A 23,552-nucleotide genomic window follows, 5' to 3' on the forward strand; every position below is an offset into this window, starting at 1 on the left:
TTCTCAAAGTGGCAATCAAACAAACAAAACCAGCTTAACATATATAAAACAATAAATCTCACAATTCAGTTAAACACAGCTTTCCAGTTCACAGTTCATTAGCTTAATCATTACACTGTGGGCTGATTCGTATGATCGAACAGCTTACTATGGCTTATTTTAACCAATGGGCTGCAATGTGTGCCAGGGGGCATTTTGAACATTCAACTCCTAGCCATGGATTGTCATGTCATACAAACTCAGACATCAGAGGTTGTGCAAGTGTTAAATAACCCTCATCTAACCTCACAAGACCATGGGTTTTGCAAGGGTTGTTTAACCCTCGCACAACCCCTGCTGCCAGGTTTGCATGACATGACAAGTGTTGAATATTTTTATTTTTTTATTTCTTTTCTATACCACCCCATACCCGAAGCTCTCTGGATGGTTCACAGTATTGTCACTAGAGGCACAGATGAACTACACTTTTTATTAGCTTAGGCTGCTATGTCAACTACATCCTCATCCGGACAGTTACAGTTATCCATGGTCTGGTAACCTCTCACCTAGATTACTGCAATGCATTACACGTTTGAAAACGTGTCTGGAAACTACAAGTGGTCCAAACCAGGGCAGCAAGACAGTCAACAGGGACTGGCCAATGTGATCGTATTATACCAGTACTTTTCCATCAGCACGGGCTGCAATCCAGGCCCAATTCAAAGTGCTGGTATCAACACCCAAAACCCTAAATGGCTTGTGGCCCGGTTACCTGAAGGATTGTCTCCTCCTGTATATACCTGCCCAGACCCTAAGACTGCCCTCAGCGATCCTTCTTCAGGAGCCCCTGCCAAAGGAAGTGAGGTGGGTGGCTACTAAGAATAGGGCAATTTCTGTTGTGGCACCTCAGTTGTGGAATGAACTTCCCAGAAAGGCTCACCTGGCGCCTGCATTGTGCTCTTTCCTGAACCAGGTGAAGACCCTCTTATTTTCCTAGGCATTTTAATCTTCAGTTTCAGTTTTAAATCTGTTGCAGTATTTTAAATCTATGCATTGCTGCTAGGTTTTATCTTGGTTTCCAGTTTTATTTTATACTGTAGTTTTAAACTTTTATATTGTATCTCATGTTGTATTTTATGGTTTTAGTGGTTGGAAACTACCCAGAGAATTGCACAGAATAGTAAAGTTGGAAGGGGCCTATAAGGCCATTGAGTCCACCCCCCCTGCTCAATGTAGGAATCCACCTTAAAGCATACCTGACAGATGGTTGTCCAGCCACATGTTGAGGGCCTCTAGTGTGGGCGGGTCCGCTACTTCCTTAGGTAACTGGTTCCATTGTTGTACTGCTCTAACAGTCAGGAAGTTTTTCCTGATGTCCAGCTGGAATCTGGCTTCCTGTAACTTGAGCCCATTATTCCGTGTCCTGCACTTTGGGATGATCAAGAAGAGATCCTTGCCCTCCTCTGTGTGACAACCTTTCAAGTATTTGAATAGTGCTATCATGTCTCTCCTCAGTCTTCTCTTTTCAAGGCTAAGCATGCCCAGTTCTTTCAATCTCTCTTCATAAGGCGTTGTTTCCAGATCGCTGATCATCCTCATTGCCCTCCTCTGAACCCCCTCCAGCTTGTCTGCATCCTTCTTGAAGTGTGGTGCCCAGAACTGGATGCAGTAATCAAGATGAGGTCTAACCAGTGCCGAATAGAGGCACATGCCGGTCATCACTTCCCTAAATACCCACTCAAGCATGGCTTGTCGTGTCATCCAAACTTGGTAGCATGGCTTTTTTGAGATGGAAACAACCTTCAAATAACCCTAGAACAGGCTATAGTTTAAAACAAGCTAGGAATTAAAAGAAGCTTGTTTTGATTATGCAAACAGGGTCACTGTGACAACCCACTGTGGCTTAATTTACCTGTGGGGGCTGTTGCGTCATACCAGGCACCTATGAGTGCCATTTTTGCAAGGTGCCAACAGGGGTCCTGCTTGCTGTGGGCTGCTATGTTGTTTGAAGGGTACACAAGCCTCAAATATCCCATCGCTTGTTTTACTATTGAGAGTTGTCTAACTCTCAAACATCTTCTGCCTTATGCGTTCGCATGACACAATAACCCCCAGAAAACTGGGCGTAACGCAGCTCCCCATGGTGGGCTGTTGTGTTGTGTGTACCAACTCAATTAGACAGTAACAACTAGCCTTAAATCTTTTCAAAACAAAAGCTTTAACTAATTTCCTGAACTTAAGAAGCAAGTGGGCATGGCAAGCACCCAGTAAGCTCCACAATGAATGTGCCATTATTAAAGCAATCCTTGTTCCTAGTAACTGCCACACTCACCTCTTTAAATGATGGGCTCTGGAGTAGGGTAACTGCTGGCATTGGAGAGGAAATCGTTCTTATAGTCAACGTCAGCTACATATTATGTTCACAAACACTATGGATTCCACATGATGCACGTGAGCCCATAAATCATGCTGGCCTTAGCAGCCAGCCCAAAATTTGTGGTAGTTAAAACTTTTTATCTAACATTACACTTAATTCTAGAGGCAAAAATTCTGAAGCTCAGTACAAGGTCAGTGATCAAGTCCTCTACCCCCTCCACAGTTCTAAGTTCAAATGGGATCTCCTATTGCTGAACATCCCAATTCATACCCACCAGTGAACATCCAAGAAAACACAGTGAATGTGAGTCTAAGGCGGCCTTTAAAGAGAGATCTGGTGTGCCCACAGCAGATTTACATACTATGCTCTAAAAATGGGAAATAGCTGTTTTTAAGATGGAAACTAGCTCAACCACTCAGTGAAGTCCAAAACATAGACTTATTTTTACAGATTTTTGTTCTTAACGCACTTCAAAAGAGGAAAAAACATCTGGGTTAGTATACCCACAGCCTAGCACATGGGACAGTACACTAATTCTGATAAATCTAACTAAGAGATAGAGAAAGACAAAGATTGGGGGAAATCAGTGTTTCCAAATAAGGAGGCCAGGTTGCTTCCCTGTAACTGGTTCTTCAAGTGGTCATCTGAGCATTCACACATATGGGAGCTCTGCGCCTGCATGGAGCCTAACTTCGGGAAAACTCTAAAGCTGAGGTGAAATTTTTTGGCGGGAAACCCTCCCCCATCCATCCCACTGTACATGTTCCTAATGTTTCCCACCTATTCCCTCAGTTCTTCTTTGATGACCATATGGTGAGCCTCACCAGGAACTTTATTTAGTTAGCCTTCGATGGAATTCTTCTCATTTTATTCAATCTAAATCTTCTTTCTATATTTTTTTTTCTTCCTTCTGTACATTTGCAGTTTTAATTTTAGATTTCATTTCGGGTCTTCCCTACTTAGCGGTCTCCTTAGTTGCTTGCAAATACTTAGAAAAATGTTATGGGCACAGACTACTCTCAGGTTCTCAAAAATGGGATGTAAGCCTCACTGACCACTTAGATACAACTGAATACAATGTAGTCCAGAAAGAACCAAGGATTATATATTCAAAGATTCTGGCACAACTAGAACTCACAGCAACGACTGGGAGACCTAACAGAGGTTTGGCCATTATTCAGGACCCCAGAGCCACCACAATCTGGTTTCAAAATAGAATTTGGATGTAGAGCTTTTAAAACTGGGATTCCCCACTTAAATTCAGAATGTTTTATATTCAACTCAAAATCTTTTGGTATGCCACTGTTAGACTAGGAACAAACAACCTGTGTATATGTTGCAGTCCTCTGTGAGGCACTGGAAAGACTGGATGGAGGTAGCCCATTACACAAAGTACTCAAGTCTGGACTTGAGGGACACTTTATTAGTTGGGCACTTGAGGGACACTTTACTAGGTGGGGGAACTTCTCTCTCTGGTTATACAAGGCAAACATCTGTTTTAGGCAAACAAGGTAGGAAGGGCCCTTATAGGATAGTTGACAAGAGTAGAGTGAGGAAACATTCCAGGAAAAGATCAGGAGGAACAAAAGTAGCAGCCAACTAGACCCCAGAGAGCTGAGACCAACAATCCTGAGGAATGCCCAAAGTGAAAGAATGAACTGCTGCCAGAATTATAGGACAGTTTTAGGGGTGTGGCCAAACCGTTCTACAAATGAACCAGTAACTAAGGTTGCAATCGTATACATGTCTGCTCAAAAATAATCCAACTGAGTTCAATGGGGCTTACTCCCTTTTAAGTGGTAGAGGATTGCAGCCTAAATTAGCATCCTCTGATGTTTTTACATAGTATAATTATCTAACTATATGATTCTTCAAACAGTTAAATATAAAATAACAAAAAGAATATGTATGAGAGAAAAATATTAACACTGGATTCAATATTGCCAGTTTCATTTAAATATATCCTGTAAAGCTATTTATGCATGAAGGACTGATGCAACCAAGAACTGTCAATCAGGAGTTAATCTGCATGCATGCATAAATCCCTCTATCCTCCTCTTCCCCTCAATTAATTATGCATAGATTTTAAATAAAAGCAAACACAAATGAAGACTGGCCATGAGATGTGAGACACTGGAATTTACAGCATTGGCAGATTCATATTCTTCTGTATTTCATATTACATATATGTAAAACTTCAAAAAGCTCAAAATTAGTTATATTAAGGCAAAGATGAATGTCAGTACAATCTGTAGAGTTTAACCCTAAATGTCTAGAATTAGGATTTCATCTATTAAATTGTATCAAGTAGCCAATGTCTGATTTTACAATATTCAAAATTTGTATTAGTTTCCTTATTGGGAATATTACTTCTCAACAAACACAAACTTCAATAACAGCAAATGTCATCAAGCATATTCACTACTAAATAAAAACACTACTACTACTATCACTAGATAGTGAGTATTATATCATTCAGTACAACCCAATTTTTCTCGAATTTTTGACAGTTGAGGCACTATTATTTCTTAAAGAAATTGAGAGGAACATTTCACTCTAACGCCCCCACCAGAAGAATTGAGATTAGCCACCGATCAAGAAGCCCTAGGGCAACATGGCTTATTTCAGGGAGAAACAGCCCTCAAATAAGTTATGGCCTGTCATTCGGTTATTTGAGGGTTGTTTCCCCCACAAACAAGCCATTCCACCCGGGTTCAGACGACATGGCAAACTGTGCCCAGGTGGGAAATTAGGCAAATGGTGCCCAGTATGCACCACAGCTTAAACAAGCCACCATGGCCTGTTTAAGTTATGATGATCATGCAAATGGATCACTGAGTTTCTAAATGATTCACTGATCTCTCTGACGCTCCTAATTGAAAGGAGAAAGTCACTAAATTTCAAACAATTCTATCCTGTATCTTTTGCAACAGGCTGCTGTTGGTGGATGTCAAGGTTCTAGTAAAAAGCAAAGTACATCCTGCAAACTTGAAGTCTGCCCTTCCCTGCCCTACATTATACACTTCTTCCAGGTTCTGAAATATATTCAGCATTCATGTTACAAGTAACAATCGCTATCAACCAAACAGCACGTGAATTTATGTTCTATTTCATGGATCCAAAAAGTAAAAAATACTTCTGCTTGGGCAAGTCTACCCACTCAATTCCACTGATGACCCTATGAGCAATAGCCCCCTATACCCCCTCACACAATAGTTGATGGTCACCCAAACTTAAAGAGCAGATTTCAGGGAGGCATAAGGAATTGCAGTGAGGATGAATGGGCAAGAACACCCCACTGTGTAAGTGGAAATAAACGTAGTTCTCTGAGCTTAACCCATTCTTCTACCCAGTAACTATCAATCCTGGCTTCTTGAAACCTATGGACACTTACAGGGAGGGTTCAAATGCCACTTTAAGCCATGAAGGATTAATAAATTATGAATAGTAATAAGTTATTCTTTAAATAGTCTACGATGCCCCTTCACATGAATGGGCTAATAAATTAGTTTTCAGAGCTTATTATGTTACTGTGTATAATTTGACATATCCCCCTGTCCCACTGCAGTCCTCCCACCTGAACGTGCTGGTATCCCATCTTCCCTTACAGTTTTTAAGCCCCCCACCCAAACAAGCAGTAACCTGCTTAAGCTGTTCCTCATGCCCTAGTAGTGCTATTTTGCTAATTCACAGTTGCGAATTTCACCCATAGAAGCTACTGCAACAGCCGATTTAAGCTGTTCCAAAGCTACAGTAATGCTATTCCCACTACACAGAGAATGCCCACAAAGAACAGAGTGGCAGCAGTGATCTGAACCACTCTTACTGCACAACTACAAGCAAGAAAATTAACCATGGTGGCCGACAGATGACACAATAACTCATGGTAGGTTAAATAAGCCTCTCTGCAGACCACTGGTTGTCAGAGTGGGCTATTAAGGACAATAAACCATTATGGATTTTAAAACATCCCAACAGACAACATGATAACCCCACGATGGGTTAAACAAATCATCATGGTTTATTTAACCTATCATGAGTTATCGTGTCGTCTGAACCCAGTTACAGCCTAGCCATGTTCATATTGGCTTTGAAGTACATAGCACTGAGTCAGGGGTACTTGCTCCTAAGAAACAGGATTACAGCTGTAGACTTTAAAGTGATCTTGCTTATTGTCCTTGAATGTTTAAACGGAAAGCTAAATATAAATCCACTGGTTTCACAATTGTTTCCAACTTGTCTCTGTTTATTCATTACTTTGTTTTATTACAATCTTCCAAGGAGCTTCAGGTGGCTTACAAGGTTATCACCTTCACCTGTTTATGCTCACAACAGCCCTGTGAAGTAGGTTAAACTAAGAGAAAATGACTTGCCAAAGGTCACCCAGTGATAAAAAGGTTTTCAACTATGCTTCTAACTAACTTTTATTTAAAAACCAGTATTTTTAAAATGTTTTAGTAATTTTATAGAATGTCTATTGTACAAAAGACACATGATTTGCAAAACTGCAAACTATTTCAAACACTATTAAACCCTTTTTATTGACAATTTAAATTCACCCGATTTGCAAGGCATTCTGTAGTTATCCATTGCTGGTATTGCTTTTTAGTGAGATCTTGCCATCCACCAGTGAGCAACCCTCAGATCTTTTTCTCACTCGTGACTAGTAGTTTGAACATACTACCCCAATAGCAGAAAGGATCTCTCCAAAAAAACCACTGCAGCTACAAGCTTAACAACCAGAGGTTAGACAGTACAAAGCACTGAGAAGTATGGTGAAAACAGGATTATATTTAAAGCAGTGCAGGACATAAAGGTTGCAGCTGCTGCAAAGGAATGCTTAGCAACTCAATTGTCTTCTCAGATTATTTATTTTTCTTTATTTTACAAAAATACAAAAGATAAAGCATTACAATCTTTACAGATACAACAGAGAGAAAAACATACAAAACTAGACTTAATCTTCCAGAAAAAGGTATTTTATGTCAATCTTTCAACAAATGTATTTGATCGCAAACCACTATTACTTCTATAGTGTGTCCTATAAGTCAACATTTAAGGAACTGTTCAGAAAGTGCAGACAGACTGAAAGTGCTATAGGGTGTTGCTGTTTTTTTCAATTAGCTGCTATAAAGAAAATTTATCAGCAATATATCATTATTTCTAGATAAATTTCTTCAACTACCTCGTTAAGATAACACAACAATACAATCTTCAGGTCTTATGGTATCAGGTAGTATTCTAAAAAGTTTGTATCTACGGACATGTCCAAAACATATGGAGATCTGCATGTGTTGATTCACAATACCAGACCAGGTACACACATAACAACAACAAATAGGTTGTTTAAACCATGGGTTGTTTGGGCTGAAGAGGAGCGAGCGCACAGCCTCCTACACACTCAACACTTTCACTTTGCATCTAGTTTCTCAAACAACCCAGGAACACCCCCATTCTTGAGTTATTTGATGCAACATCCGAACCCGGAACTCTGGGATGTTGAGGGACAAGCAATCCAGATTTTGAACCCATGATTTGTTGCTGGGTTAAAACTTTTAGTTGTTTGTCCCTCAACATCCCAAAGTTCCAGGTGCAGGCATGATATCAATCAATAGATGCAAAGCTGAAGTGGAAGTGGGGAGTAAATGGGAGGCAGTGCATTCACTTGCTCCCACACAACTTCAACAATTCATGGGTTAAACAACCCATGAATTGCCGTTATGTGCGAACTTAGTCCTTGAGTTAAGAGATAAATATAGCTTAATACAAGTGGTGATAAAAACTTTTTAAGTTAATCTAGATACAATGTCTTAACAAACCACCACCAGTCTTTTGCATCAGTTGACCTTACTCCTGTTTCCTCATAAAAGAGTTAGGTGAGTCAACTAGATTTAATAATAGTGAATACAATTAATTGAATAAAGCTTTGGATTTATCTGTTCTCAGACAAGCTTGAGTGTTTTTTATACACATATGCATGGATTACATAGGGAATGGGAAAGTATCACAAAAGAAGTTGCTGCAATGTCAATTAGGAGTGAAGTTAGTAATTATCCATTGGGCTACTAAGAGGTACTGGACTGGAAGATGCAATTGCCACTGCTAGGGTAAGGAGAACAGGAGGGGAGAAGCATGACTGAGACAGGCCACAGTGATAGAAATCCATTGCTGTGATAGCAATGCAGCTAAGAAAAGGAAGGGAATCCAAGTGTTATTTGAAAATGTGCTCATGGAACCTGGTTGGAAGATGAGTAGAAGGTGGGCACAGCCACTACAAGAAAGTAAGGCAGCTGCCCTAAACTCCATCCCAATTTTAAAAATAAACAGAGGTAAAAATATTTGCTCTCTATTGAAGGTAGGGAAGAAGAGTCACTTCAACCTATGTAAATTCAAATAGGGTTTGCTGCCTTTTGCCTTGCCAGAGTCATATGAAACGGGACTCCTATGTCACAAAAAGCATCACGGAAAGGAGAATTCATCCAGCAGCAACTTTCCTAGCTATGTAGCATAATATATTTTACCAAAATCTCTACTGGACAGCATTTTCCCCTTTATAAATGGTGCACCTGTTAAAGGGACTCCCCCTCCTCACCTTTTCCTTACATATACTCAAAGCACGCTTTTCCCTTCATTGTGGTTTTATTACCCATATAGTAAAAATATGATATTCACATTATAGGAGAGGTTAGCAGAAATCTCCTAAAACAACTAAAATGAATTAAAAATAAGCACAGCAGTAAACATGAAAACAGCAGCAATCACAACTGGAAGAGGAGTTAAAGCAAATAAAACTTAACTGCAATTAAAAGCATAGGCAAATAGGACAGGCTTTGCATAGCACCTAAAAGATCATAATGAGTTTATCTTGGTAGAACAGTGGGGTACAAATCCAATACATATATAAGGGTGTAAGCGAATATCTGGAAAGTTCCTCAACTGGGACACGCCACAGAAAAGATCCTCATCAGTAATCACTTGCCTAATGTCTGGAGCTTGGAGAACCCAGAGAAGGGCCTCTGCATGTTATCTCAATTGCATACTTGAGAAGACTGTTCTTTAGAAATCCTGGTGCAAGGCGATTTATATACTGACATTTATATACCAACATTTATAAACCATTTGCTCACTTCTTCTATCTCCCTCCACCCAAACTTCTTATTTCTTTTGCCCCTTCCTCCCACATTTACAGTTTGGGTACTTGTCTCCATTCCTATGAATATAATTACAATAAAAAAACTTTCATAAGCATTCAGAGTCCTCTTCTTTCACTTTGCTGTCCCTTAAAAGTTTGCTATTTATACACTGGATAAATGCTATGGGGACTTCTTCGAAGTGTCCACTGGCAATGACCAAACTTGATGCAAAGCATGTCGCATAAACTGTCATAATTCTTGGAAACTGCCCAGAGAGCTTTGGCTAAGGGATGGTATAAAAATGTAATAAATGCAATTAAATGATCATAATAGATATATACTATATTTTGAAATTTATACTTCCAAATTAACAAGTGTTAATTAACCACAATAACATGGTGACACATTGTAAACTATTAGTCTTTAACCATTGGTTTGTGAACCACAAGTGTTATGCCCTGACTTTAGTGGTGAATCAGCAACATCAACAGCTCTTTATTTTTGTTTAATTCCTTTAAAATGAAAGAGAAAGATAGGTCAGAAGACAGAAAGGGGGGAGGGAGCAAAAGAGAATTACTTCATCCCAAAACCCTGGGCTTGTAATATTCTGACTGTGCTGAAAGTATTCAGACAAGAGAGCCCCAGTTCCCCCACAGAATTATAATTTCAAGGAATCCTTGGACAGCATCACATGCTGCCTATGTGCCAGCAGGACCTACAGTTAGCAAAATAGGGACCAACACTTTGTAAAGGAGAGAGTTTACAAGTGGAAGTGCTCATTTCAACACCACAGCCATTGCTGAGGCCTGGGCCCGCCTGGATCACAAGTTCAACCTAATGAAAGGACAGATCAATGGAGTTCCCATAAGATGCTCCGCTGACCTGTCCCAATCCAGAAGTGAGTGTTTCCACTCATTTCCAGGATTCCTTTACAAAGTGTTACTCCCTATTATTCTAGCAGTGAGTCCCACTGATGCAAGGAAATAAGCAGGAGCACAGCAGCAGTCTAGGATAGTGCCCTTTATCTAGGAACTGTGAATATAAAGATGATATCAACCGTACATAAATACGTCCTATAAGAATGCCAGGAAGCAAGGCTGTTAGCCATTTAGTAACTCTGAGGGGGGCGGGGATTGATTAACATAATTCAACAAGAATTCATTTTACTTCCAATACTAATTGTCATTTCAGAAAAAAACCTTAACAATTCAAAGCAGACTCAAAATTAACCATTTTTGCCAGCATTATTCTATGGCCACACCACTGTAAAAAATATTTTACTTCACAACAAGGTGATTTAACATTTTTCCAGACATTTTCAAGATGTCCTTTTAATACTTATCTACCCACGTTATAGCAGTCAGGCAATTCTAAATACCTTGCAAATAAGTACAAATAAAACCCTCTAATTCACCTGCTCCCACATATATATGGCCCAGGCTATACATGCAGCAGAATGAGATGGTAGCATGCTGAGTTGAGCATACCAGTTCAGACTGTAAATGCAGGATTACAGTTTTAAATCTCTTCAGTTAAATAGTACTATAAATATATATTAAAAAACACAGCAGGAAAAAGGTTGGGCTAGAAAAAGGGATAGGCAACCTCTGCCTTGTTTCAAGTACAATGGCAGGTTACCTGTCATTTGCCACACGTCCCATGACAGCCATGGCCACGGGGGAAACCAAGGACAGTTTCTCAAATTGTCAAATGTGCTCACAGGCTCAAAAAGATTCCCAACCCCTCAGCTATAATCATTCAACTTAAAGGGGTAGTTTTCTATTTGCAGGGAGTTGGAATGCGTGGGGAGGCATACTTTAATGTGCAGCCCAGAGTAGAAAAGTCTGCTGCATGTGTAAACTCACCCTATGATAATGAGTTGTGGCATGTCAAACACACACACACACACACACACACACACACACACACACACACACACACACTTTTTTCAACTGAAAAAGGTTTTCTTCTTTGGTTATCTGGTGACTTGCTTACCACAAAGTATCAGGAAAGTGGCTACTTATAAACTGGATTTAAACAAAATAAACAACACAGCAAAAAAAATGGAGGATAAACATGGTTTATTCATGGCCCCAACATTTTCTATAGGTACTTTGAAACTTAAAGAGTTACCTGTATGCATCGTCTTCTTTCAAATCTCATACCATCCTGTGGGGTGGGGGGGAGGGGAGAGGCCAGCAGCAAACACTGTGAACATAAAGAAACACTAATTAGACTATGTCAGTCATCACACCTGTGACAGGATAGTAACGCAGGAACCTTCCTTTTACTAGGTCAAAGTCCGGGTTTATCTACCCTAGTATTAACTATTCTGACTGTCAGAAGCTGAGTTCTTTTATGGTGTTTAGGATCACACACTTATCTCCCATAGAGCAGCTAGACATCCTGTCTGCCTGCCATCACAGGTGGCAACAAAACAAGAAACCCACAGCTGGGCAGGATTACACATGACCCTTTAAAGATCCATGTGATCCTCCAGAGCCAGAAGTGAATGACAGGTGAGCTATAGTCCCATTGCTGTAGGTGCAAGACGACAACTCCATCTACAGGAAGACCAAGAAGTCTTTGCAAGACTGTGCTGGTTCCAGCAGCGTATATGGCAGATGTAGGTGGGAGGCAGAGAATGGAAAAACTCAGGCCTTCACTCCACTACTAGGAGACCAAACAGTGGAGGATGACAAACTGGGTGCTTGTTAGTCTCCTCCACTCCATTTTCAGAGATCAATGGAGGAAGAATCCAGAAGTACTATAAATTATGAGGTGCAAGAAGTTAGCTGAATGATCAATCCTTCTCACTAGGCAGGACGGAGGATATAGTTCCCTTCTCGTAGCTTCCTTTTCTAAAACTACATTTTAACAAGCATACTGCGTATTAAAATATACTATAACATTGGGGGGAAATTAAGCTGTGCATCTGTTTTCCTGTAAATGATAACTTAATGATCAAAATTGTCACATTTACTGAAAGGATGAAATGGTATAATTCTCTTATTTACTCTTATATGAGATGCTCAAGGATGAAATGTTTCAAGTGAGTATATTAAACATAAGTACACTCTCATGTATAGTGTACACGCTCTCTCAAAATTCCAAATGTCCGCATGAGCCAAAAGAAGGTTGAGGACCCCTGCTTTAAACTAAGAGATCTGTTAAAGATCTTAGGTTTGCATTGTCACTTCTGTTAAGTGAAGTTGGTTAAACATACTAAAAAGCATTCCAGATAAACTCCAAAATATTTGTTATGACAACAAATACAAAAATGAATTTAGAAAAAACCATATGCTGTATTAACAAAGCTAATTAAACTTCTCATATATTAAATGAGCTATAATGGTTCCGTTCCACACAGTCCAAGATGTTTTAAGAAATTTCACATAGCCTAATTCAAGATGCCTGTCCTATTGGATAGAGTATTGAAAACAAAGTACAAAACTGCAAACAGTTTTGAGCAAAAGACATGTATAGAGAGGTGAAGGACCAGGACAAAACTGGAAAAATGGGGAGAGGGGGCACATGTATTTTTCCCTACTTCTTTCTGATTTATTGTTTCTTCTTTAAAAAAAATCTAGGGAAATTGAACAGTTTTGAATTATGAAACAGTGTTTGGATTATTCCTATGAAATAGGAAAACTAAAAATATATAATTTCTGGACATTTTGAAGCCATGGGTAAGCGGGGGATGTCTTTATTATTATTTATTTATATAGCACCATCAATGTACATGGTGCTATACATAGTAAAAGAATAAAACAGCAACACCCTGCCACATAGGGGCCTACATTCTAATAAAATCATAAGAAAACAATAAGAAAGGGAAGAGAATGCACCAAATAGGAACAGGGGACAATAAAACTAACAGTATTAAAGTAAGAACAAAGTCAAGTTCTAAAAGCTGTATAAAAAAGAAAAGTCTTCAATTGAGCTTTAAAAACAGTAATTTTTGAAGGTTTTTTATTTCTTCTGAAAGTTACCCAACAAAGTTATTGTTCCATTCCTTATTAAAAGTCACCATATCATAGTTATGTAAAGAAAATGTGCATTCATGACAGTTTGGGTTTTGTTCCTAAGTCCTGTGTTTCTGGGCTTGTTCTGGTTAGACACGGTAGCAATCAATGAAACCCCTACAGAGAAACACTGTAGATTGTCCCATCACTACAAGGAAACATGCAAAGGAACAAAGCCATATGCAACAAAACAATGTATGTGATATCTCACCTGATTATTTTTTTCAAAATAGCCCACTGCTGCAAGTTTTTAAAAAACACAACACCTTATATCTAAAAGCTAAGTCAGTAGCCTGGTTCCTATGGCATGGGCAAGAAATAGATACCACCACTAGAGTATTTCAAAATGAGGAAAAAAAATTAAGATCTTCTTTATGCAAATTCTTTACAAAAGGGAATAAAAGGGAATAAGTTGAGATTATTATTTTTTTCTATATTAAAACTGCTTTGTAACCATTCCTAATAGGCAGAAGAGTTCAGCCAACTAAATAAGTTCTCAATAGCTTTTACTTCAGACCAGATTTCCCTAAACTCCACCCCAACCAATATCTCACAAACAGGAACTGGCCTGGATCAGACAACACGTGTTGTCTGAACCAGGCCACAGATGTGGACATCAGTCTTCCTCTGCTTCTGGCTTTTCCTGCTTCTTCTGGCTTCTAGGATGATTCAGATGTTTCATGGTCAGTTAGCTCATAAAATTATATCGTTTGGTATTAAATTTTAAAGCACAGTTTATTCAAATAATAATTGCAAATTTACTGAGTTTACTTTTAATTGTTTTTAATTTTATGACCAAGCCAAATAATACGTAATGCACTTTATATTGCTAGAGTCACAAAGTGACTTTAAATATATAAAGAGCACTTTTTAAAAAAAAAAAAAAGGATTGCATGTTTTTCAACTATTCCCAAAAATCCCCCCCATGTCTTCAAACTTTCCAGAATGTTAAACCTCTACACATGTAGCATCTTATGATGATCTCTATACTAAAGCAATGATAAATTGATGCTGGGTCCCAAAGAGGCTAAACATTTTTGACTATCCTCCCTTTGAATGGCAGCTTTATACCCTAAATTTGAAAAGATATTTGCCATGGCACACAAAGGATGGGGATACTGCTGTTAAAGGGAAAAAAGGCCAAACCTCCTTCAGGCAAACGGCAATTCTTCGGATATAGGGAAACGTATTATGGTCCCAACCATTCCTCATTGACTTACTTCCAGTATATAATCCAAGCAGCAAGCTACCAATAACACCACAATTAATTATTTTGATATTAAAATCAAAGGTGTATATAATCATAAAATTTGATTTTATTGACTTTTGAATACTGTACATGTTTCTCTAGGGGCAGCATCCAATGCAACATTATAGTAACAAATTCTGTTGCGCTGGCAGAAATGAATTCTAGCACTATTGGTGTAGTGATGGAGGTCTACACTAGCACAATGTAATTTATGTTAGTGGTTGTGTCACATTAGATTCTGCCCTAAGTAACAGCCTTTACATCATGATAAACTTATGTAAGAACTGAAGATTAAAGACATTGGAAAGCATAACAACATAAGAAGAGCCATGCTGGATCAGACCAAAAGTCCATCTAGTTCAGCACTATTCACACATTACTCAAAATATATATCAACAGTGATATACTACACCTTCTAACAATCTGATAAAAGACAAGGACTGGGTTCAGACAACACAATAAGCAATGGTGGTTTAAATAATCGATGGTTGGTGTTATGTGGAGGGAGTTTTCAAATCAATGGCTGGTTATTTGTTCAAAATAACCTATGCTGCGCAGAGTTGGCTATTGGAACCATCATTGGTTATCTTGTTGTGTAGACGGCACTGTTACCTATTTCCTTGGCCACCATTGTCTATTTCGTCAGTCACAGTCGCAAGGCAAGAGCGGTCAAAGCAGTGGCTGCCACTGTAGTCCAGCTGGCAGGATAGATTTTTGGCACCAATGGCTGATGGGATACTAGCAGGAGGACTGAGGGGGAGAGAAGGTGGGGGATGAGTAAGTCAACTCAGCATGGACTAACAGCCAACTCAATGCTGATCCTAATCCACATCATGGTTGCTTATCATGTTGTGTTGGGATAAACAACTTTCGAGTTGATTACCCCACTGTTAACTATCATGTTGCCTGAACACAGCCACATCTTGTTTAATTGATTATACATAATCTGCTCTGGGAGCCTTTCTGGCTAAAGAGTGATATAAGAATACTTCAAATAAATAAATAAATAAATTTTCTTTATTTATTTGAAAACTTTGACGGTGAATTTAGAACACATTTCAAAACTACTGCTCATAAAAGTAAATTGTAAAGAAAAAAAGTCTGAAAATGAGTCCACAAATGTAACTCTCCCATAATAAAATTACTAGCCCACCTGCTCAGTGATACCTATATTACTTTTTTTTAAAAAACTCAAAATGAGGAATGGTAAACAACTTTTGTAGTGTCCCTTCAAGGTTGTGTGGAAAGAGTTCTTACTCATCAGAGGCAATCAGGCAGATATTTACAAGCCTTTCAAAGAAGATATTAATATATATTTTTCTGTTATTGGTATATGAAATCTTTGATAAAAGCTAAGCAATACCAGCATTCTATTGAAGGAGATTTCCTTTTAAAAAGATGGCAAGTAAAAATTCTTCAATTGACCATGAAGCAGAAGGGTATTGTGAGTACAGAATTAAATTCCTCTGATACAGGAAGATATTACAAGGGCACAGGAACTAAATATCTATATTATACCCATGTTGGGTGGGGAAATAGTTTAAATTAATGAATGATACTAAACACACACACTTACTACAATATAGGTTTATTTCAATATTTATATGAAAAGTAGCATGAGTTGTACACTTAATTAAGATCTCTCACAGAAATCCTAATCCTAGCACAGGCTTGTGCTTAGTTATTTTGAACACTTGCCCAGAGGAAGTAGCGATTGCTGAATCACTATGGATTTTTTTCTCCTGACACTTTCAGTCCTAATGGCACAACACAAGCACATGCAAGCATAATAAGAGCAATGCTATTTTTAGCATTGAAATGCTATTGAGCTTGTACAGACTGCTGTTTCCGCCCTCAAGTGCCACAAGAGTACCATGGATATCTGTGAAAGTGCATTTTTTCAACTCTGGGGCTTCTTACTTCAGGCACTTAGGCTTCCTGTACCTTAAAAGCGTTTCAGTCTTCTCTTAGGTCAGAAAAACAATGTACATTGGCAATAAGACCCAAGCTATAATGGCTGTATTTGCATGTAATGCTAACCCTATTTTCTTTTAACTGAACTATGGGACTTCTGAATGAAGCACACGAGTATATCGTCTTTCTTTGTTTCCCAAAGAAATGTATCTAATTTTGGTTGGTATAGGTAGTATGGCATGCTTTCTGAACTTTCAGTCCACTTCCGCAAGTCTCTCTTGCAGTTTGTCACCTCCTTCCTTGCTCATTTCAATTAAGCCCCTTGTGATTTTTTCCTGAAGCACACAATTTTCATCATCTCCAAGAACCCAGTCACAAATAACAAAGTGCACAGCATCCATTATTATGAAATGTATTGAAATATTAAAGCAGAAACAATAGCTATATTATTAATTCATGATCAACATTAAGTTAAAACACATATCACATATGGAAATAACATAACTGATTGATATCAATAACTGCAAAAAAATGATAGCATCAGAAAAACAGGTTTTAACCAGGAGGAAAGCTCTCTAGTTGTTTTATTTTGGCCTTTACACCGATAGATATATCAAAAGAAAAAAGAAAAGATGTTTGGGGTAGAATTAGTTTATACTCAGTATCAGGGTGGATTTGATTTAATTCATGATTTAAATCACTACTCAGAAAGACTCGATTTAATCATGTGACTCCCCACCCCCACGAAAGTGCACTCTTCCTTGCTATATTTTACACAACTCAGAGTTACCAAAGTCTCATTCTTGCTGCTATAATCTTAATATTTACAACCAGATTAGTTTTACAGTTATATTAAAAAAAATACTGATTTGGTTATATTATTAGAAACACATCATAGATAAATATGAAATTATTGTGAGGTGAACTATCTCCAGTTTAATAGGTTAATCATTCATATTTGGACAACTTTTCTGCTGTACTTTACTGGAAGGAGAAAAATAATCTTACAGGAACCTCTGGAAGAGCATGACATTGTGAATGGATTTATGGAATTCGTTTACCAAAAAATTTAAACAGCCTCATGCTACATAATTAAAAACTAATACTTATTTCATGATGAATAACCTTTGGACTATAATGTATCTTAAATAGAAAACTATCTTTAGATAGATTTTTCCTCAAAAAGTGTTTTATTAAAAAAATCCAATTTAAATAAAAAACATCGGATTTAAATTTTTTAAAAATCCGTATTTCTTTTTAAAAAAATAATCATTGATTTTTATCCACCCTGCTCAGTATCTACATTAACTAGGCTTCCTGATGTTTACAATTACTACTCACATCACAGTCAGCGAATGCTATACTGATATACACTGGCACCTGTTTCAGGTCAAGCATTGATCCCACCAGACTTAAAGGAAAAGAAAATGCTTAATGGTAAATTATTCCTAGCATTACAAACGCAAGTGATTGTAATTAGGTAATTATTGGACTACATATTACATACCCTGCCAGAGGGAAGGGATGCATGAGAAATTCAGAACCACTCCTGTGTTTCTCAGCTTGTACTTATTAGATCGTGTAGCAGTCAATGAATATAGTAGAATGAAGCACTGCAGATTATCCCACTACCAGCAGCAAATGTTGAGGTTTGAGTCTATGGAACTAACCGCCACAGTTGATAATAAAGTTCCAAATTAGACCTCACTGTTAGAAAATTCTGCCTCATCTATAAAAACTGTAAATGCTGCTAACTAAAATAAATCCCTTTATATGTAAAAGAAATTCAGTTAACCTAGTTCCTATGGTATAGGCATGGGCACTACTAGAGAGAACCTTTCAAAACAAACAAGAATTAAAGTCTTTATTAAGGGAAATTATTTACAAAACTGAATAAAATGTCACTCTTCAAATAATAGGCTGAGATTGCATAAAGTTTCTTAAATTAAATTAAATATGCTTGAAGACCATTTCTAATAGGCAAGAACATCCTTCTTAACAGCTGTTAAGCTCTTAACAGCTTTTCCTTACACAAGGTTTTCCAAAACTTCACCCCAATTCCTCACAAACCGGAACAGATGCTGTAAACTAGTCTCTCTCTCCCCCCAAGTCTCTAGCAACTGGTGTTTACAGGCTTACTCCCTCTGATACTGGAGGTAGCATATAGCCAGCAAGGCTAGTAGCTATTGATAGCCTTCTCCTCCAGGGAGTTTCCCAACTCCTTTTTAAAGCCATCCAAATTGTTAGCCATCACCACATTTTGTGGTAGAGAATTCCGTAGTTTAACTATGAGCTGTATGAAGAATATTTCCTTTTATCTGTCCTGAATATTCCACCAATCAGCTTCATGGGATAACCCTGGCTTCTAGTATTACGGGTGAGGGAGAAAAATGTCTTCCCATCCACATTCTCCACACCATGTATAATTTTGTATACCTCTATCAGATCTCTCCTTAGCCTCCTTTCTTTCCAAGCTAAACAATCCCAACTGTTGTAACCTTCCCTCATAGGGGAGATGCTCATTTTGGTTGCCCTTTTCTGCACTTTTTTTTTCCAGCTCTGCAATATCTTTTTTTTAGGTGTGATGACCAAAACTGCACACAGTATGATACTAGTAGTTTTATTCTCAATTCCTTTTCTAATAATGCCTAACATGAAGTTTGCCTTCTTTACAGTAGCCACACACTGGGTGGACATCTTCACTGAAATGTCCACCACAACCATAAGACCTCTTTCTTGGTCGGTAACTGCCAGCTCAGATCCCTTTAGATTATACCTGAAGTTGGGTTTTTTTGTCCCAACATGCATCACTTTACACTTGCTTACATTGAACCGCAACTGCCACTTGGATGCCCCCTCTCCCAGCTTGGAGAGATCCTTCTGTAGCACAATCCCTTTTTGTTTTAACCACCTTAAATCATTTGGTGTCATCAGCAAACTTGGTCACTTCACAGTTCACTCCTAATTCCAGATCATTTATGAACAAGTTGAAAAGAACTGTTGCCAACACAGATCTCTGTGGGACCCACTGTTTACTTCTCCCCATTGGGAGAATTTACCATTTATTCCTACTCTGATTTCTGTTCTTTAACCATTCTGTTCTGGATTGCTCAGCATTCAGCTGCTCTCACATTAGAATGATGGCTACAATTACAACTGTTTGTGTCCTTGCTAGAGATGTGAAGGCCCAGAAAAAAACCAGAAAAATTGGGGGGGGGGGGGGGGGGCGCGTACGTACTTTTTTTTCTGAAGCCTTTTTTCCCCAGAGAAATTGGGGAAAAAATGAAGAAAAACTGGATTATGGGATGTTTTATTTTAGCATGATGAATAAAATGTTTAAGACAAGGTGTTCATATTTTTACTTCTCCAAATGATTTATAAAAACTATATACAGTATCAGATTATTACAATTTCTATGCAACGAGGACAAGCAAGTCCTAGTTTGTAAACTGAGACTGAAACTGATAGTGATAGCTAGAGCTCAGAAAATGAGTCTGATTAAATTTCATGCATATTCATTGAATCCTCCCCCCCCCTCCGCTTTTCTCAGTTCTTTTTATGGGGATGGATGCTTTATGTCTGTTTGACACTGTGGAGGACTAACGGAGACAAAAATAATTTTCTTTGTTCCTGGGGCTGATGGTTTCTTCTGTGTGTGTTTTTAATTGTTTTTTGCGTGCTCCTAATAAACTGGCAAAATGAAAGTGGTTCCTTACAGTTCAGGTGTTCCTTACAGTCCAGGAACTTGTAGCTCCATTTGTTACCCCCTATCCTAAAAAAGTAAAAATTTAAAAAAGTAAATTCAATTAGTAATAACTGTTTGAACTCACTGTACTTTTAATACAGCAAATAGGACAATTTTATGCCAAACCAACTTGTTCATAATTACATTTTATGTTCCTAAAGTAAAGTGACTTTCAATCTATAAAATGTGCTAATATTGCATTTTCCCCAGTTTTTCTGAACATTTCCGTTCCCCCCACCACAAAAAAAAAACCTGGGGGGGGGGAAACATTCCCTTCCCCCCCCCCCCAATGACTTCAAAATTTCTGGAAATTTTACATCTCTAGTCCTTGTTACACCTATCAACTCTGTAGGTTGAGCAGCCGGCTCTGGTGAAAATGGAGCAGGTGGTGTTCCCTGTGCAATCATGAGGCCAAGGCTGTGGAGATAGGGATATCATTGGCGGGGCCATATGGTTCAGTGGTAGAGCACATGGTTTGCATGCAGAAGGTCCCAGGTTTGATCCCCAGCATCTTCAGAAAAGGCAAGAAAAACTCCTGCCTGAAATCCTGGACAGCTTTTGCCAGTCAGTGTCAACAATATTGAGCTAAACGGACCAATAATCTGTCGCAATGTAAGGCAGCTTCCTATGTTGCTCTGGGGATTCAACCACTCCTGTCCTGAAGCACATATGCTTCAGGGACTCTGTGGAGTCTCTATTCGCCAATATGCACTGAAGCACTGCATAAACGACAAGTGCTTTTTGCTGTGATCCACTATCTTTATCCTATGTTTGCTCACAGGACAGCAACTTTACAGACCTGAATGGGTGGGGTGGACAGGAGGGAAAGTGATATTGGATGTGGAGAAGATGTAGATTTCAAACTATGCTGGTGTGCAGTTAATGCTACCAATACCCTTTCCCTTGGCTTTGGTGGCTTCAACATTTCTGCCAGAGATACATTCCATGACTTTGTGGAGTGCTTTAGGAGTACTTTTGTTTGGTGTGACTTACACCAAATTACTAGATGTCTTGTAGGTGATCCATTCTTACTTTCCAATCATTTAATACCAATATGGGTAGCAATTATAAAACGTAAGCTGCAAGTTATTCTGTGTAACTAGGCAGGCAGGCATTCTGCACTGGGTCAAGGAACAATGAAAGAATTTAAGATACTTTTAAAATAGTAGCTTTGAAGCAGCAGTTGTATGTATGATCCCACTATCTATCCTTTACATATATTTTTCTTGCGAAATGGGGGAACTGCTACAGCTAGATCAAGGCCACTGCAGTAGCCTTTCCTTCCCCATCCTCACTGGAGACCATGGTTCTCTCTGTATTCTCTCCCTCTGTTTCCCCACTGCAAACTTTCCTTTCCAAACACAGCAGTCTCACAGGTAAGCTCTGGAGGCTGTCCTCCATTCTCTCAGTTCTCCAAGCAATCATGAGAATTGTTCCCATGAGAATATGCCAGCACCTCCTAAACACCGTTACAGCTTTGCAGGAGTAAAGAGTGGTTAGGGTAGAAAACAAGAAACCTAGGAGAACTTAGTTCTTGGACTTGCTGCACTGTGCCCATACGTTGTGTTCCCTATTAAACTGTAAGCAATATGCTAGATTTCTATTATGGGATTAATTTTATTTATTGCATTTGTATACCGCCCCATAGCTGAAGCTCTCTGGGCGGTTCACATAATGGCAATGACAGCACCTGTAAAACAGTAACTTTTTAAACTGAAATCCCCTCCTCTTCAGTAATTAAGAACATGTACAGACAGAGGTTATAGGCAATGTCAGGTTAGAACAACGCCCACCACAAACCAGTTTCATATGTAAAAACTATCTTTGCATTTCACCATCAGCATTACGTAAGAACAAAAGAACATAAGAAGAGCCATGCTGGATCAGACCAAGGGTCCATTGAGTCAGCATTCTGTTCACACAGTGGCCAACCAGCTGTCAATGAGAGACCAAGCAAAACATGAGTGTAGCAGCACACTCCTACCCATATCCCCCAGCGACTGTTGCACATAGGCATACTGCCTCTGATACTGGAAGTAGCATATAGCCATTAGGACTAGTAGCCACTGATAGTCTTCTAGGATTCTGATCCTATGCTCCATTGGGTGATGCTGCTATCCATGGCTTGCAGAATCCGGGCTTCACTACTGGGTCCAAAATGGCATACTCTGTACTGGACCTGGTCACAAAAGAGCTGAGGGCTCTCAATAAGTGCTAATATGCTGTCCTGATTGAATTAGGATCAGAGGAATGTTTGGCTTCCGTGCTTTCAAAAGCTCCTTGGCCCAAAACAAAGAGGCCCTGGGGATGCACAACTGAGAGTATTCCCTAGTCTGCAAACTCATTGGCCCAGTTTGCATGCTTAAAGAAGCCACTGTCCCTTATTTAAACCATAGTGGGCCACCCCGAAACCAGAGCATGCGGACGGCCATTTTGTATATTCACACCACAGCTTCTCGTGTCGGCCAAACCCATGTAGCGATGGTCATCAATTTGGATGGCTTTAAAAAGGGGTTGGATTAATTCCAGGAGGAGAATGCTATCAATGGATACTAGCCCTGATGGTTCCAGTATCCGAAGTAGGAGGGTGGCAGGGTGCTGTTGCACCATGTCCTGCTTTGTTGGTCCCTGATCGACAGCTAGTTGGCCACTGTGTGAACAAGAGTGCTGGACTAGATGGACCCTCAGTCTGATGCAGCATGGAACTTCTTATGTTCTTAATTAAGACAGGTTGCTTACCTGTAACTGTAGTTCTTCGAGTGGTCATCTGTGCAGTCACATATTATGGGGCTCTGCGCCTGTGCGTGGCCAGCTCCGGAAACTTCACTAGCTGAAAACATTTTTGGGCAGGAAGCCCTCCCCCACCATCTACTGAGCATGCTCGGGATTTCCTGCCCTAACTCCTAGGTTCTAGTAAACCGCCTAAACAGTCTCACTGAGGTAAACCACTACGTAATAATGTATGACACCATAGTGGGGACGGTGGGAGGGTTGTGTGACTGCACAGATGACCACTCGAAGAACTACAGTTACAAGTAAGCAACCTGTCTTTCTTCTTTGTGGTCTCTGTGCATCACACATTATGGGCAAATAACAAGCTGACTTACCGGAGGAGGATGGTGTCAGACGA

The 23,552-nt window shown here is 39.1% G+C and overlaps 1 protein-coding gene across 2 annotated transcripts in view; it reads right to left on the reverse strand.

The window, feature by feature from the left end:
* DYRK1A (dual specificity tyrosine phosphorylation regulated kinase 1A) overlaps positions 1-23,552 on the reverse strand; it is a 134,298-nt gene that overhangs the window by 71,167 nt on the left and 39,579 nt on the right. For both annotated transcript variants that reach the window (XM_063126630.1, XM_063126631.1), the window contains exon 2: positions 11,623-11,697. In XM_063126630.1, coding sequence (XP_062982700.1) covers positions 11,623-11,632 — 10 coding nt within the window. In that variant the 5' untranslated portion in view covers positions 11,633-11,697. The remainder of the gene's footprint in view (positions 1-11,622; positions 11,698-23,552) is intronic.

This window comes from Elgaria multicarinata, chromosome 5 (assembly GCF_023053635.1).
Source record: "Elgaria multicarinata webbii isolate HBS135686 ecotype San Diego chromosome 5, rElgMul1.1.pri, whole genome shotgun sequence".
NCBI classification, from domain to species: Eukaryota; Metazoa; Chordata; class Lepidosauria; order Squamata; family Anguidae; genus Elgaria; species Elgaria multicarinata.